Source organism: Ahaetulla prasina, chromosome 4 (assembly GCF_028640845.1).
Source record: "Ahaetulla prasina isolate Xishuangbanna chromosome 4, ASM2864084v1, whole genome shotgun sequence".
Taxonomy (NCBI): Eukaryota; Metazoa; Chordata; class Lepidosauria; order Squamata; family Colubridae; genus Ahaetulla; species Ahaetulla prasina.
The window spans coordinates 11547500-11562822 of record NC_080542.1 but is presented as its reverse complement, the minus strand read 5'-3'; the positions used below and the strand labels follow the sequence as shown (position 1 = coordinate 11562822).

The 15323-nt window shown below is 42.0% G+C and overlaps 2 protein-coding genes and 3 non-coding genes across 5 annotated transcripts; 1 reads left to right on the top strand and 4 right to left on the bottom strand.

Moving 5' to 3' along the window:
- Positions 1–2793: 2793 nt before the first annotated feature.
- On the bottom strand, positions 2794–2867 carry TRNAN-GUU (transfer RNA asparagine (anticodon GUU)). Its single transcript has one exon. It is a non-coding gene; the product is annotated as a tRNA-Asn (tRNA).
- A 491-nt stretch (positions 2868–3358) lies between these two features.
- TRNAD-GUC (transfer RNA aspartic acid (anticodon GUC)) lies at positions 3359–3430 on the bottom strand. The gene has a single exon. It is a non-coding gene; the product is annotated as a tRNA-Asp (tRNA).
- Positions 3431–12203: 8773 nt separating this feature from the next.
- LOC131197248 (histone H2B 1/2/3/4/6-like) lies at positions 12204–12588 on the bottom strand. Its single transcript, XM_058181052.1, has one exon. The coding sequence runs from the start codon at positions 12586–12588 to the stop codon at positions 12208–12210; it is 381 nt and encodes a 126-aa protein (XP_058037035.1). The 3' UTR covers positions 12204–12207.
- A 1036-nt stretch (positions 12589–13624) lies between these two features.
- On the top strand, positions 13625–13697 carry TRNAF-GAA (transfer RNA phenylalanine (anticodon GAA)). The gene has a single exon. It is a non-coding gene; the product is annotated as a tRNA-Phe (tRNA).
- A 735-nt stretch (positions 13698–14432) lies between these two features.
- LOC131197249 (histone H4) lies at positions 14433–14939 on the bottom strand. The gene has a single exon (XM_058181053.1). The coding sequence runs from the start codon at positions 14897–14899 to the stop codon at positions 14588–14590; it is 312 nt and encodes a 103-aa protein (XP_058037036.1). The 5' UTR covers positions 14900–14939; the 3' UTR covers positions 14433–14587.
- Between the last annotated feature and the right edge of the window lie 384 nt (positions 14940–15323).

Here is a 15323-nt window from a genome sequence, read left to right as displayed (position 1 = left end):
TTAGCACTTTTGTTCATGAGCAAAAGTCGTTTTGCTTTCCTTTTTTTTTTTATTATAAAGAGCGCTAAATATTTCCCGGTTCCTGAAAAAGGTTAGGTTTGCGGGAAGTTGTCTAGTTTTCTCCTTTAACAAATCATTTAAAAAATGTTCTTTCAATCAGAGTTAGCTTTTAGACTCTAAAAGAAGGCAGAGAGAATTCCCTTTAAAAATGCCAAGAAGTGTGTGAGGCTCTTAATTTCCATTTTAAATAAGATTTTCTGGGTCTGTCCTTCTTGTATTTCCTGCTACCTGATAAGATCCATCTGCTTCAATTTTTCTTTTGTCTTCCTTGCATGCTTGTGTCATGCAAAGGGCATTTAGTTAGCACAATCTTTGCATAAAGTTATTAATTTCAGACTGGAGCTGGCTTATTTCCATTATATTTAAGACATACAGAAAATGCTCATTCTTACATATTGGAAAAAAGAACCCAAACACTAAGTACAAGCTTGATGGACATTACCTTACAGACGACCCCCCCACCCTGTTAAAGACCTTGCAGTTTATATATAAATGATCTGTGCCAAAGCCGACTGCAACTATATAGCAAAAAAGTCTCTAAGAGTTGTAAACCTAATTTTGCGTAGCTTCTTTTCCAAAAACTCTACACTACTAACCAGAGCATACAAAACATTTGCTAGACCTATTCTTGAATACAGCTCACCTGTCTGGAACCCATACCACATCTCTGACATTAATACAATTGAACGTGTCCAGAAATATTTTACAAGAAGAGTTCTCCGCTCCTCTGAAAACAACAAAATACCTTCAAACACCAGACTTGAAATCCTGGGATTAGAAAACTTAGAACTCCGCCGACTCCGACAAGACCTGTGTTTAACACACAGAATCATCTATTGCAATGTCCTTCCTGTTAAAGACTACTTCAGCTTCAATCTCAATAATACAAGAGCAAACAATAGATTCAAACTTAATGTTAACCGCTTCAATCTTGATTGCAGAAAATATGACTTCTGTAACAGAGTTTTTAACGCTTGGAACACACTATCTGACTCTGTGGTCTCTTTTCAAAATCCCAAAACTTTAACCAAAAACTGTCTACCACTGACCTCACCCCATTCCTAAAAGGACTATAAGGGGCATGCATAAGTGCACAAAAGTGCCTACCATTCCTGTCATATTGTTTCCTTTCATTGTATATGCTTGTATATAATGTTGTGACAAAATTAAAAAAAAGAAAATGGTAGACACAATTTTTAAAAACCAGTTGCCTGCTTTCAGTATATCATTAATGACAGATTAAATATGTGCACCGTCTACTACTTCAATTTCCTAAACAGACAGAAGCGTGCAATTTTGTATTTTTAAATGCCTAAATGAAATGTTAAATTTAAATTTCTCACTTTCTAAACAATCAGTTATGGTTTATATGTGAAATTGAGATTTAAATTTGAAATTAGTTTAGACTGTTTGCTCCTGTTACAGATAGTCCTTGAGTTAGATCCACAACTGAGCCCAAAATGTCATGCAAAGTGAGAAATGGGAATGGGGATTTTGCAGTATCCTTCCCCCAGGAGTGGGGTTGGAATGGGGATTTTGCAGTATCCTTCCCCTGCCATGCCCACCAAGCCACACTCACAAAATGGTAATTAAAAAAATTGGATTTCACCACTGCGCCACACATATCCAAAGTTTGATTAGCCATAGCTTGAATTGTCCCTCTGAGGGAATTGGATGGAATCTGAATAATCAGCTGAATAATAAACTATTATATTTGCATCCCTGACTTAATTGTTGGTAGACAACAATTAAGTTGGCTTACAACAGTGAGACTATTTTGTGGTGCAAATCTTGAAATGTCCAGGATGGTAGCCACAGTACCTCCCTATCTGACTTTGTTTTATTCCTACTAAGGCCCTTGTGGTTTCTTCAAACCAACCACTGGCACACACCAGGGTCACAAATTGTGTGTGTGTGTGTGTATAAATACATAATTACATAATTATGTATGTATAAATTTATGTAATTCTGTACAGAATTACATACATTTATCCCAGTATGAGCCTTTGTAAACTAAAGGCATTCAGTTACATCAGAGAAAATATATATTATATTAATTATAATAGAATGTAATAAAAGATATAAATTAAAATATAAATTAAAATATAGGCATAGATAATATATATAAAACTACAGGCATACACTGCAGTATATACATCTATCTGCAGTGAGAATAGGATAGGATAGAAAAAATAGAATAGGGTAGTAAAATAAAATAGGATAGGATAGGATAGGATAGGATTGGAGAATAGAATAGAATAGAATAGAATAGAATAGAAGAATAGAATAGAATAGAATAGAATAGAATAGAAAAATAGAACAGAAATAGAATATAATAGACTAGACTAGACTAGACTAGACTAGAATAGAATAGAATAGAATAAGAAAGTGGGTAGGATAGGATAGGTAGGATAGGATGGGAGAATATAATAGAATAGAATAGAATAGAATAGATAAGTAGGATAGATAAATAGGATAGGATAAGATAGGATATGATAGAACAGAACAGAATAGAATAGAATAGAATAGAATAGAATAGAATAAAATAGAATACTTTATTGGCCAAGTGTGATAGGATAGTGTATGTCTCTTGTTCGCAAATGCTGATGTTGGAGTAGTTGCTTTCAAACCGAGAGTGTAAAATGAAATCTAGTGGGCTTATCTAATAATAAGCAGTTTTATTTCTGGATCTTTTTAAATTTTTCGTAAGGATAAAAACAAAACACTCGCACGCGTCCCTGGGTGGGCTCGAACCACCAACCTTTCGGTTAACAGCCGAACGCGCTAACCGATTGCGCCACAGAGACCGTTACGGTAAAAGGGGCGATCGTTCAGCGTGAACTTTTGCCCGACATTTGAAAGAGAATTAAAATGCGGCAATATTATGAATCTCAAAGCAAACAATTCCAATGCCGATGAATCAAAATAAAGGCAGCGCAAGCTATTATTTTTTTTCCCCCTGGTAGTAACTTAGTGACGCACTGACACTCCAAAGAGAATCACTTATTTATTTATTTTTTTCCTCCCTGCTCCTCAATCAAACGTTCTTCAGAGAGAAGTTCAACTTTAAAGCAGGATTTCTCAACCTTCTAAGCAGCTTTAAGACTTCCGGACTTCAACTCCCAAGGAGATTCCCCAAGCCAGATCCAGTTGCTAAAAGCGTGCAGCTTTCCTCCTCTATCGGAGATCACACCTTCACATTGATCGCATGCAAGGTTAGTTTAGAATAGATCCTTGGAGAAAGACGCCTTGGCTGCAATTGAATTTTGTAAAAAGCCATTGAAAAATAATTCTACCTCTCCCCGTCGGGGAATCGAACCCCGGTCTCCCGCGTGACAGGCGGGGATACTTACCACTATACTAACGAGGAAGGGGCTGAGACGCATTTCTAAATGATGCCTTTTGAGTTCCTGAAATCTTTAACTCAGCTCAAAAAAAGGAACTGATTTTTTCTCCCACCCAATATTGAATATTAAATACCAAGTATGCATTTTTAAATATTTTTTTAGCAAGCATCTCACGGACCCCATATTTTTTCCTATAACAATAGGGAGGAACAATAACACTTAAGTGTTGCCATTTGGGAAAATATAAGTCACCTTCTTAAAGCCGCAATTCTAACATGGGGAAATGACCTGTATTTTCAACTTTTCACTGCCCTTTAGAAAAAACAGGGCAAGCCAAAGAGTTAACCCAAACATGCGTTTTCTGGACTTTCTTGTTTTATCCTGTGAAGACGCATCGCTTCTCATGCAAGAAGCTTCTTCAGTTCTGATGGAAGAATAGAATAGAATAGAATTTTTTATTGGCCAAGTGTGATTGGACACACAAGGAATTTGTCTTGGCGCATAGGCTCTCAGTGTCCATAAAAGAAAAGATACCTTCATCAAGGTACAACACTTACAACACTTAATGATAGTCATAGGGTACAAATTTAACACTTAATGAGATAACACTTAACAAAGAATAGAATAGAATAGAATAGAATAGAATAGAATAGAATTTTTTATTGGCCAAGTGTGATTGGACACACAAGGAATTTGTCTTGGTGCATGTGCTCTCAGTGTGCATAAAAGAAAAGATACCTTCATCAAGGTACAACACTTACAACACTTAATGATAGTCATAGGGTACAAATTTAACAATGATACAACACTTAATGAATAGAATAGAATAGAATGGAATTTTTATTGGCCAAGTGTGATTGGACACACAAGGAATTTGTCTTGGTGCATATGCTCTCAGTGTACATAAAAGAAAATATACCTTCATCAAGATACAACACTTACAACACTTAATGATAGTCATAGGGTACAAATTTAACTCTTAATGAGACAACACTTAACATATAGAATAGAATAGAATAGAATAGCACCGAGACATATTCCTTGTGTGTCCAATCACACTTGGCCAATAAAAAATTCTATTCTATTCTATTCTATTCTATTCTATTCTATTCTGTTCTATTCTATTCTATTCTATTCTATTCTATTCTATTCTATTCTATTCTATTCTATTCTATTCTATTCTATTCTATTCTATTCTATTCCATTCCATTCCATTCCATTCCATTCCAATCCAATCCAATCCAATCCAATTCAATCCAATTAATCCAATCCAATCCAATCCAACCCATATTTTCTATTCTATTCTATTCTATTCTATTCTATTCTATTCTATTCCACTCCAATCCAATCCAATCCAATCCAACCCATATTTTCTATTCTATTCTATTCTATTCTATTCTGTTCTGTTCTGTTCTGTTCTGTTCTGTTCCGTTCCGTTCCGTTCCGTTCCATTCCACTCCACTCCAATCCAATCCAATCCAATCCAATCCAATCCAATCCAATCCAATTAATCCAATCCAATCCAATCCAATCCAACCCATATTTTCTATTCTATTCTATTCTATTCTATTCTATTCTATTCTATTCTATTCTATTCTATTCTATTCTATTCTATTCTATTCTATTCCTCTGGATGAGAAATTGAGAAACATGCTCTTGGAAACAAACTCAGAGCCACAGTTCCCTGGGCCCCCACACCTGATACTAAACTGAGGCCAGCTCTTAGTAATGCAGGTTTGGTGATCCCTTCAAGACAGGATATTTTGAACAAAAGGCAGAATTAGGTAGAATGGTAGGATCAAGCCTCACTCAAGATCCAAACTAGGAAAGTCTTGAAGATACAATAGGAATGGCCCAACACCCTTTCAGGACACAAGCCTCCTCATGACATCATCTCAGAGAGTCCAGGCCCTCAATCAAACTTAATTCAGATAACTTAACAAAAATTAGCTATGACCCCTGCATAGCCCCATGGGAGTCTGACGACAACCAATAGAATGTATTTCTTGCACAGGAACAGGAAGTTCAAGGGCAAGGCCCAAGGCAGGCAGGCTGTCTCTGTCTCTCTCTTTCTCTCTCTCTCCCTGTGTCTGTCTGTGTCTGTCTGTCTCTATCTCTCTCTTTCTATCTCTCTCTCTCTCTCTCTCCCTCTGTCTGTCTCTCGCTGTCTGTCTCTATCTCTCTCCTTCTCTCTCTCTCCCTGTGTCTCTCTGTCTCTTTCTCTCTCTCTCTCTCTCTCCCACCCCTGTGTCTGTCTGTCTGTCTCTCTTTCTCTTTCTCTCTCCTTGTGTCTATCTGTCTGTCTCTCTCCCTCTCTCTGTCTCTCTCTCTCTCCCCGTCTCTCTCTCCCTGTCTCTCTCTTTCTCTCTCCCTGTGTCTGTCTGTCTGTCTGTCTCTTTCTCTTTCTCTCTCCCTGTGTCTGTCTCTTTCTGTCTCTATCTCTCTCTTTCTTTTTCTCTCTTTTTCTCTCTCTCCCTGTGTCTTTCTCTCTCTGTGTGTGTCTCTGTCTCTGTCTGCCTCTCTCTCTCTCTCTCTCTCTTTCTCTCTCTTTCTCTTCCATGTGTTCAGCTGCCCAGGACCTCAAACCCATGTGGTCCTGTCCATCAATAAACCATCTTTCCAATCAGCCTCCATATTTCCGGTGTCTTTCTCCCCACTTGGAACTGAACCCTGATGGATATCTCTTCCAACAGGGTGTTCATCCCGAATTCTATAGCTAAAACATAGTGTAAGCCGCCCTGAGTCTTCAGAGAAGGGCGGGATATAAATGCAAAAAAAAAAAAAAAAGTCTGTAGAGGTTCTCATTGATTGTCCCAAAGGTGCTTTTTTTTCAGGAGGCAACTATCCTGTCAGAGCTGAAGAAGCTTCTTGGATGGATGAGAAGTGAAACGTCTTCAAAAGAAAAAAGAAAAAAAACAAGTAAGTCCACAGTTGCCTCCTGAAAAAAGCACCTTTGGGACGACCATGACCTGGATGCAGGGGTGAAATTCAGCAGGTTCTGAAACGTTCTGGAGGGTAGCTGGGAGAACCGGCAAATACCACCTCTGGCTGGCCCCAGGAGTGGGGAGGGAATGGAGATTTTGCAGTATCGTTCCCCTGGAGTAGGGTAGGAATGGAGTTTTTACAGTATCCTTCCCAGTGGTGAAATCCAATTTTTTTTTACTACTGCTTCTGTTGGCGTGGCTTGGTAGGTGTGGTATGGTTTGGTGGCCGTGGCAGGGGAAGGATATTGCAAAATCTCCATTCCCACCCCACTCCAGGAGGAAGGATATTGCAAAATCCCCATTCCCTCCCCACTCCAGGGGGAAGGATATTGCAAAATCTCCATTCCCACCCCACTCCAGGGGGAAGGATATTGCAAAATCTCCATTCCCACCCCACTCCAGGGGAAGGATACTGCAAAATCCCCATTCCCATCCCACTCCAGGAGAAGGATACTGCAAAATCCCCATTCCCACCCCACTCCTGGGGCCAGCCAAATGTGGAATTTGCCAGTTCTCCGAACTCCTCAAAATTTCCACTACCAGTTCTCCAGAACCTGCTGGATTTCACCCCGATCCCTCCCTCTGGAGGGTGGTGGGAATGGAGATTTTGCAGTATCCTTCCCCTGCCACGCCCACCAAGCCACACCCACAGAACCGGTAGTAAAAACAATTGGATTTCACCACCGCCTCCAAGATCCCTTCCTTTCCAGCTTTCCTCTGATTGAAGACATTTCACTTCTCATCCGAGAAGCTTCTTCAGTTCTAATTCACTGACGGGAAAATATTGTTTCCTTCCAAGTCTGGACAGAAAGGACTAGTGGTTTGAAAGTGGAGTCCGGGAGGCCTCAAACGAAACAGCCCTCCCTTAACAGAGGGGAAGGGATATGACAGTCCTTTCAGCCAGCCCAAAAATGGTTTCCCAGCCGTTTGCAATCTGATTCAGATGACTCTGAGGAGGCAGGGGTGAAATCTACTTACCTTCCCTACCAGTTCGGAAGTGCAAGCGCCGACCCTCGGCGCATGTGCAAACCCTTTTGCGCATGCGCAGTGGGTTAAAAAACAGGTTATTTCCTGGTTAAAACCAGGAAGTAACAATGACTGGGCATGTGGGCGGAGCCTCAAACTGCCATCGCTACCAGTTTGGCTGAACCGGGAGCATTTCACCCCCTGCTCGGAGGACACAAATTAACCCCCAGGTGGTTTCAACAACTCTCAAAGAGTGGTAAGGACAGGCTGGCTGAGAACCGAATAAACCCTTCCATTCCCCCACCACTTACTTAACCTTCTTGGGTGAGGAGTGAGATTTCTTCAAGAAAAACCCAAGAAAGTAAGTCCAGATATCATTTTAAAAAAGCACCCTTTAGGACAATGATGGTGTCGTGTCCCACTCCTCCGCTGACGGCCGGGTCAGGGAAATCTGAATCAGGCGTGCCTCTGCAGCTCTGCCAAAGTCCTAGCAAAGTCCTCAGGGCAGGCAGGAGACCAGAAAGTGACTTCAGCAAGATATGTTTAGACTTTGCCTGACTCAGAGAATGCCAGAAAGCAGATCCTTTATATAGGCCATGGGGTGTGGCTCCATGACTCAGCACTTATCCAGGCCTGCCCCTCCCTTCCTTCTGTTGCCTCCGCCTATCAAGTCTTCTGACGTGAGGGTCACTCCAGTCGGCAGCTGTTGGTAATTGACCTTCCTCAGGCTCACATGCTGTGGAGGAGGGGGAGGGGTCTAGTTGCTCCGTTTGCCTGGGCATGGAGCCAGAGCTGGGGGCTGGAGGTATTTCTTCTTCTTCAGCCTGTCTGGGCATACAGCCAAGGCTGTGGCCGGGAGGCATACTAGAACATTCCTCTGTGTTCGGAAGCAGATAAGAAGACCCTGGCTGAGGTGAGATTGGACAAGACACAACAGATGGCTAACCTTTTTGCCATCGTGTGCCAGGAGGGAGGGGCGGGGGGGTCACATGCATGTGTGTGCACACCCATAAGTCTGTGCACCCCGCCCTAATTCATACACATGCGACACCCGCCCTACTCCCCCCACCCCGCTACTGGCACATGATGGCCTGGTAGGCCCAATTTTCTCTCTCACCTGGCTCCAGAGCCTTTCTAGGAGTCTAGGGACGGTGAAAACAGCCTTCCCTACACACAAACACCCCGGAGGCCCTCCAGAGGCCAGAAACGGCCCATTTGCCAACTTCAAGTGGGACCGGAAGGCCTGTTTTTTGCTGTCCCCAGCCTCCAGAGCCTCTCTAGGAGTTGGGGGGGCAAAAAGAGCCTCCCTCCCCCACCCGGATGCCAAAAATGGCCCATTTGCCAACTTCCAGTGGGACCGGAAGTTAGCAAACGGGATGTTTTCAGCCTCTGGGGGTGGGGAAGGCTGTTTTTGCCCTCCCCAGACACCTAGAAAGGCTCTGCAGCCGGTTGAGAGAGAAAAACGGGCCTTCCTCACCACCCTTTAAGGCCCTCCGGAGACAGGAAACAGCCTGTTTCCCTACTTCTGGTGGGCCCTGAAAAAATTGCAGACTACAGGAACCAGGAGCACCACACTCAGGTGACCCTGAGGAGACAGATAAACCTCCAAGTGTTTCAAGGACCCTCTTAAAGGATGCAAATGACCAGCTGTCTACAAGGAATATAAATCCTTCCATTCACCCACCATCCTGTCAGATCTGCAGAAGCTTCTTGGATGAGAAGCGAAACATTACAGATTAACAGAGTTGGAAGGGACCTTGTAGGTCATCTAGTCCAAACCCCCATCCCCACCCCGCTCAAGCAGGAGATCCTACACAATTTCTGACAAATGGCAGTCAAATCTTTTCTTGAAAGTCTCAAGTAATGAAGGTCCCACAACTTCCAAAGGCAACTTCTGTTCCATGGGTTGATTGTTCTCACTGTCAAAAAGTTCCTCCTCATTTCTAGGTTGAATCTCTCCTTGATCAGTTTCCATCCATTATTCCTTGTCTGGCCTTCAGGTGCTTTGGAAAACAGCTTGACCCCTCCTCCTCTCTCTCTGTGGCAGCCTCTCAAGTATTGGAAGATTGCTATTATGTCTCCCCAGTCCTTCTCTTCGCTAGACTAGCCATGCCCAGTTCCTGCAACCGTCCCCATTGCTCTCCTCTGCACTTTTTCGAGAGTCTCAACATCTTTTTATAGCGCGGTGACCAAAACTGGATGCAGTATTCTAGGTGTGGTCTTACTAGGGCTTTATAGAAAGGTATTAATACCTCACTTGATCTTGATTGTATCCCTCTGTTAATGAAATTTAGGATTGCGTTGGCTTTTTTGGCTGCCGCTGCACACTGCTGGCTCATATTTAACTGGTTGTCCACTAAGACTCCCTCTCACAGTCACTGCTATTAAGCCTGGTTTCACCCAGTCTATATGTGAACTTTTGGTGTTTTTTTTACTAAGTGTAGGACTTTTCTGTTCGATGAATTTCATTTTGTTAGAGAGGGCCCAGTGTTCCAGTCTGTCAAGATCCATTTGGATCTTGAACCTATCATCTAGGGTGTTAGCCATTGCTGCCAGCTAAGTATCATCTGCAAACTTGGTAAATTCCCCTTCTATTCCCTCATCTAAAAGAAAAAAAAATCCTCAAAAGAAAAAAAAAACAAAAGTCCAGTTGCCTCCTGAAAAAGCACCTTTGGGGCATAACCAGGATGGTTGAAAAACTGCACAGACCTTGAGAGAAGTCCCTTAAATTTGTAACTTCCCTGTAAGTCAAACTGTAGGAATTTAGCACCCACCCCCCTCCTAGAAGAATGAAATATTTTAGAAAATACTTAAAAGGCAGAATATATTTCCCTGGATGAGAAATGGAGAAACATGTTTTAAAGACAAAGCAGCTTCCTGGCTCCCCCCCACCTTTGTCAATGGGCCATTAAAGCCTCAACCAAGCTCACTCAATCCCCCCATCATTTGCAACACAATAGAACAGAAACTCACCACATGGCAAGGCTCAGGCAAGCTTGAGGGACAACCTACAATGTTAACTAAGACCCCTAGACCACCTGGGAGTTTGACAACCAATCAGGATACTCTTCCTGTGCCCCAGAAAGTTCAAAGCTCAGAAAAAGCATAAAGCCAGGGAGCACACAGGATCTCAGCCCTTTTCTGTTCAGGATCTCAAGCCATGTGATCCTGGCCACCATTAAACCATCTTTCCAAGCAGCCTCCATGTTTCCAGTGTCTTTGTCCCCACTTGGAACTGAACCCAGATGGATATTGCTTCCAACAAAACCATGTTAAAAGAATCATTTGGCAAACTGTTTCTCGGCCCCCATGAGCAAATATTTCAAGCAACCTACATTGCATTTCTTAAGGACACAAAAGCAAAGCCAAATGAATGCCTGCTCTTGCATTCAAGAGTTGTGCCATTTCCCTTAAAGTATCTTATCTTTGAAAAGTCAACTCATTTTTCCCCGCCTATCCTGATTAATTATGCCTGCTTTTTTCTTTCTTTATTTCTTTTGGCCCAACGAGACTAACCGGGGGAAGAGCCGAGTTGCAAAGAATTTGCTACGGCATAATTTACACCTAAAGGCAGCTAACATCAAAAACGTCATCAAAAAAACACAACAAAGAATGTTCTTTCTGCGCCAACTCAGGAAGCTCAAACTGCCCAAGGAGCTGCTGATCTAGTTCTATAGAGGAATTATTGAGTCTGTCATTTGCACCTCTATAACTGTCTGGTTCGGTTCTGCAACCAAAGAAGACAGACACAGACTTCAGAGGATAATTAGAACTGCAGAAAAAACAATGGCTACAAAGCTGCCTTCCCTTGAGGACCTGTGTACTGCAGGAATACGAATCAAAAAGAAGGCTGTGAAAATATTTACAGACCCCTCACATCCTGGACATAAACTGTTTCAACTCCTACCCTCAAAATGACGCTATAGACCACTGCACATCAGAACTACTAGACACAAGAGCAGTTTTTTCCTGAAAGCAATCACACTGCTAAACAAATAATTCCCTCAATACTGTCAAACTATTGACTAAATCTGCACTATTAATCTTCTCATCGTTCCCATCACCCATCTCCTTCCACTTATGACTGCATGACTGTAACTTTGTTGCTTGTATCCTTACGATTTATATTGATACCGATTGTTTCCTGATTGCTTATTTGCACCCTAGAACGATATTAAGTGTTGTACCTTATGATTCTTGATGAAGGTATCTTTTATGTACACTGAGAGCCTATGCACCAAGACAAATTCTTTGTGTGTCCAATCACCCTTGGCCAATAAAAAATTCTATTCTATTCTATATTAGCAACCTATCCTTGAAAGCAAGACACTTAATATCTTTTTGAAACTTTTGAGATTTTTTTTTTTTTGACAAAGTAGGTGGCTCTTAAGTGGGGGATTGCGATTGTTTAAACCAGGGGTCTCCAACCTTGGCAACTTTAAGCCTGGCGGACTTCAACTCCCAGGATCCCCCAGCCAGCTTTGCTTTGCCCCCTTGGTTTAAACTCTTGGTCAGAGCACCAAAACAAATTCCAAATTGTGTCCAATCACTCTTGGCCCATAAAGAAGTCTAAAGCTAAAATAAAGAATTCTAAATCTAAATCCTGCAATCTATGTATTCTAAATATAGTACATTAAGAGTAAAAGTCTATTCTAATAAGTGTTTTCCTATCGGATTGAAGAGAAATGCTTTGATTGCTATACAAGCCAATGGAATCTCGGCAATTTTACAAAACTTTTTCAAGTGAAGTAGCTCTTTTTTTTGAGAAAGTGGGTGGCTCTTAAAAGAGCCTTTGGTGCAATATAAAAAGGATTTTTGGGGAGTGGGGGGCGTTGCCGCAGGAAGAGAGGCTACTTGGAGCTGGTATATTTGGTGACGGCCTTGGTGCCCTCGGAGACGGCGTGTTTGGCCAGCTCTCCGGGCAGGAGGAGGCGGACGGCCGTCTGGACCTCGCGGGAGGTGATGGTGGAGCGCTTGTTGTAGTGAGCCAGGCGGGAAGCCTCGGCCGCGATGCGCTCGAAGATGTCGTTGACGAAGGAATTCATGATGCTCATGGCCTTGGAGGAGATGCCGGTGTCGGGATGGACCTGCTTCAGCACCTTATAGACGTAGATGGAGTAGCTCTCCTTGCGGCTCTTCTTGCGCTTCTTGTCCCCTTTCTTCTGGGTCTTGGTGATGGCTTTCTTGGAGCCCTTTTTGGGCACCGGAGCGGATTTAGCCGGTTCAGGCATCGTGGTCAGCAACCGATCTCAATAGAAGAAAGATACAAAAAAATAAAAGGCAAGAAAACACCTTTCCTCTATTTATAGGGCGCAGATGCAAATGAGCGGTTTCAAAATTCTCAGGCGACATTGGTGGAAAAGCGCCCTCCCTCTACACTATTGGAAGAGAAGCCACCAAGTTTCAATTTTATCGAATCCGGGCATTCCCATTGGCGCTTTCAGCTCGAACGTCTCATTGGCCCAATTTGAGAAATAGCGGCTGCTTGGCTAGAAGGGCCAACTAGAAATCTCGTCGTAATAATACCTTTACCTGTTTTGGTTTAGGGTTGTGTTTTTGTTTTTTTTCCAGAAGGCTGAAGATTTTTCCTCCTTTCCTATTTTTTTTCCAGTGTGCATCCTGGCATAATCGGTTAAATACAAATTATTTAAAGATAATAATACTACTATCGGTTAAATCTATCGGTTTACTAATATCGGTTAAATACTACTATCGGTTAAATCGGTTTAATACTAATTATTTAAAGATAATAATACTTCCCTCGCATCCTGGACATAAACTGTTTCAACTCCTACCCTCAAAACGATGCTATAGAGCACTGCACACCAGAACAACTAGACACAAGAACAGTTTTTTCCCGAAGGCCATCACTCTGCTAAACAAATAATTCCCTCAACACTGTCAGACTATTTACTGAATCTGCACTACTATTAATCGTTTCATAGCTCCCATCACCAATCTCTTTCCACTTATGACTGTATGACTATAACTTGTTGCTGGCAATCCTTATGATTTATATTGATATATTGATCATCAATTGTGTTGTAAATGTTGTACCTTGATGAAAGTATATTTTCTTTTATGTACACTGAGAGCATATGCACCAAGACAAATTCCTTGCGTGTCCAATCACACTTGGCCAATAAAAAAAAATTCTATTCTTCTATTCTATTCTACAATTAAATGAACGTTAGAACTTATTTCTCAGAAGGGAAAAAAAAGTTTTAAGATGCCAAAGGACAAGGGGAAAGGGCCGTTGTCGAGCGAGCCGAAATAGCTCAGTTGGGAGAGCGTTAGACTGAAGATCTAAAGGTCCCTGGTTCGATCCCGGGTTTCGGCAGGGGAGGTTTCGTTTTCTTTAAAAAGTTTTTTTTTCCCAATCTGTTCAACCCTGATCGCTTAACCTAGTCACGTGACTCTTAAGCTACCTTTGATGACCGTTGTTGGTTATTATTGAAGACGCCGTTCGCTCGAATGTTGCAAAGTAATACAATGGGGAAGATATTCTTAAATTGCATTTTCTGGGCTGGTTAAAATGGAATTGATGTTTTGAATTGGTTTTTTTTAAAAGTCTGTGGCTATTGCAGCACTTACGATTCTAATTTAAGTCTTTGTACCGTTGTAGGTTGTTATGGAGAAGCCCTTGGCTAGAATGTTGCAGTTTTACTCCACAAAAGAACAAAAAACAAAACCCAGCATCTCGTACGAAAGCAATCCCTAACTAATAACAGTAATAAAGAGTTGGAAGGGAGTTTTAGAGGTCATCTAGTCCAACCCCCTGCTCCCGCAGACGACCTGTATTAGGGATTCGATCCGACGAACTGCCGACCTTTCTTGATCGACAAAGCAGTTTGCCCGATTTACATATAATTTAACCTCTATAATAAACATTTTTAAAGTTATCCCAGAAATGTCACGTTGATTCACGTAAAATAGTAAAAATCTCGTGATTCTTTTCCCAGCACAAGCCAATTAAGGGAAACGACGCGAAAAACTATATAGGAACCCAAGTAAAGCACCCATAAATGAAGTTAAGAAACAGAAAACTGACGGCAGAAAAAAAGACTTGCTGATCCAGAGTCTATCTTTTAATTTTATTTATTTTAATTTACCCTTCTTAGCACTTAAGATTTCCTTTTGAAATTTAAATCGTGACCAAGCTTCTTTTAAAGAAAATTTGATTGGCCCTTAAAAGGGCCTTTTTTGTTTTGTTTTAAGCTTTGGAAAGTTTTAACCGCCGAAGCCGTAGAGAGTGCGGCCCTGGCGCTTCAAGGCGTAGACCACATCCATGGCAGTGACCGTCTTCCTCTTGGCGTGCTCAGTATAGGTGACGGCGTCGCGAATCACGTTCTCCAGGAAAACCTTCAGGACGCCGCGGGTTTCTTCGTAGATCAAGCCCGAAATACGCTTCACTCCTCCGCGGCGAGCCAGACGGCGGATGGCCGGCTTGGTGATGCCCTGGATGTTATCGCGAAGGACTTTGCGGTGCCTCTTCGCGCCTCCTTTTCCCAAGCCCTTGCCTCCTTTTCCGCGTCCAGACATCTCGACAAGAGCAGAAAAACACACACCCGAACAAACTGAGAGAGAGAGGGGTATTCAACTGCTGAACCGGCGGCCAGCTTATATAGCGAGTTAGCCGACCAGAGGGAAAACTTGGAAGCTAAAGCAATTGCCATTGTTATTTTGCATAATAAAGGCTATCCAATCCAAACTGTGCAGCGTGTTTCAAACTAGCCAATCAGCGTGCGGTTAGACTTCAAACCGAGAAAGGCTTCTCGGCGCCATTGTTAGCTTTCCGGGAGCGGGTCTGATAGCGTTTAGAATCTAATCTAAACGATATAAATTAAGATTTAGCTCCTGTATAAATGTAAATGCTAAAGCTTTAGCTCCTGTATAAATGTAAATGCTAAAGCTTAATCCGACAGAACATTTATCTTTGCATTTTTATTCTTTGTGGAACGTTTCT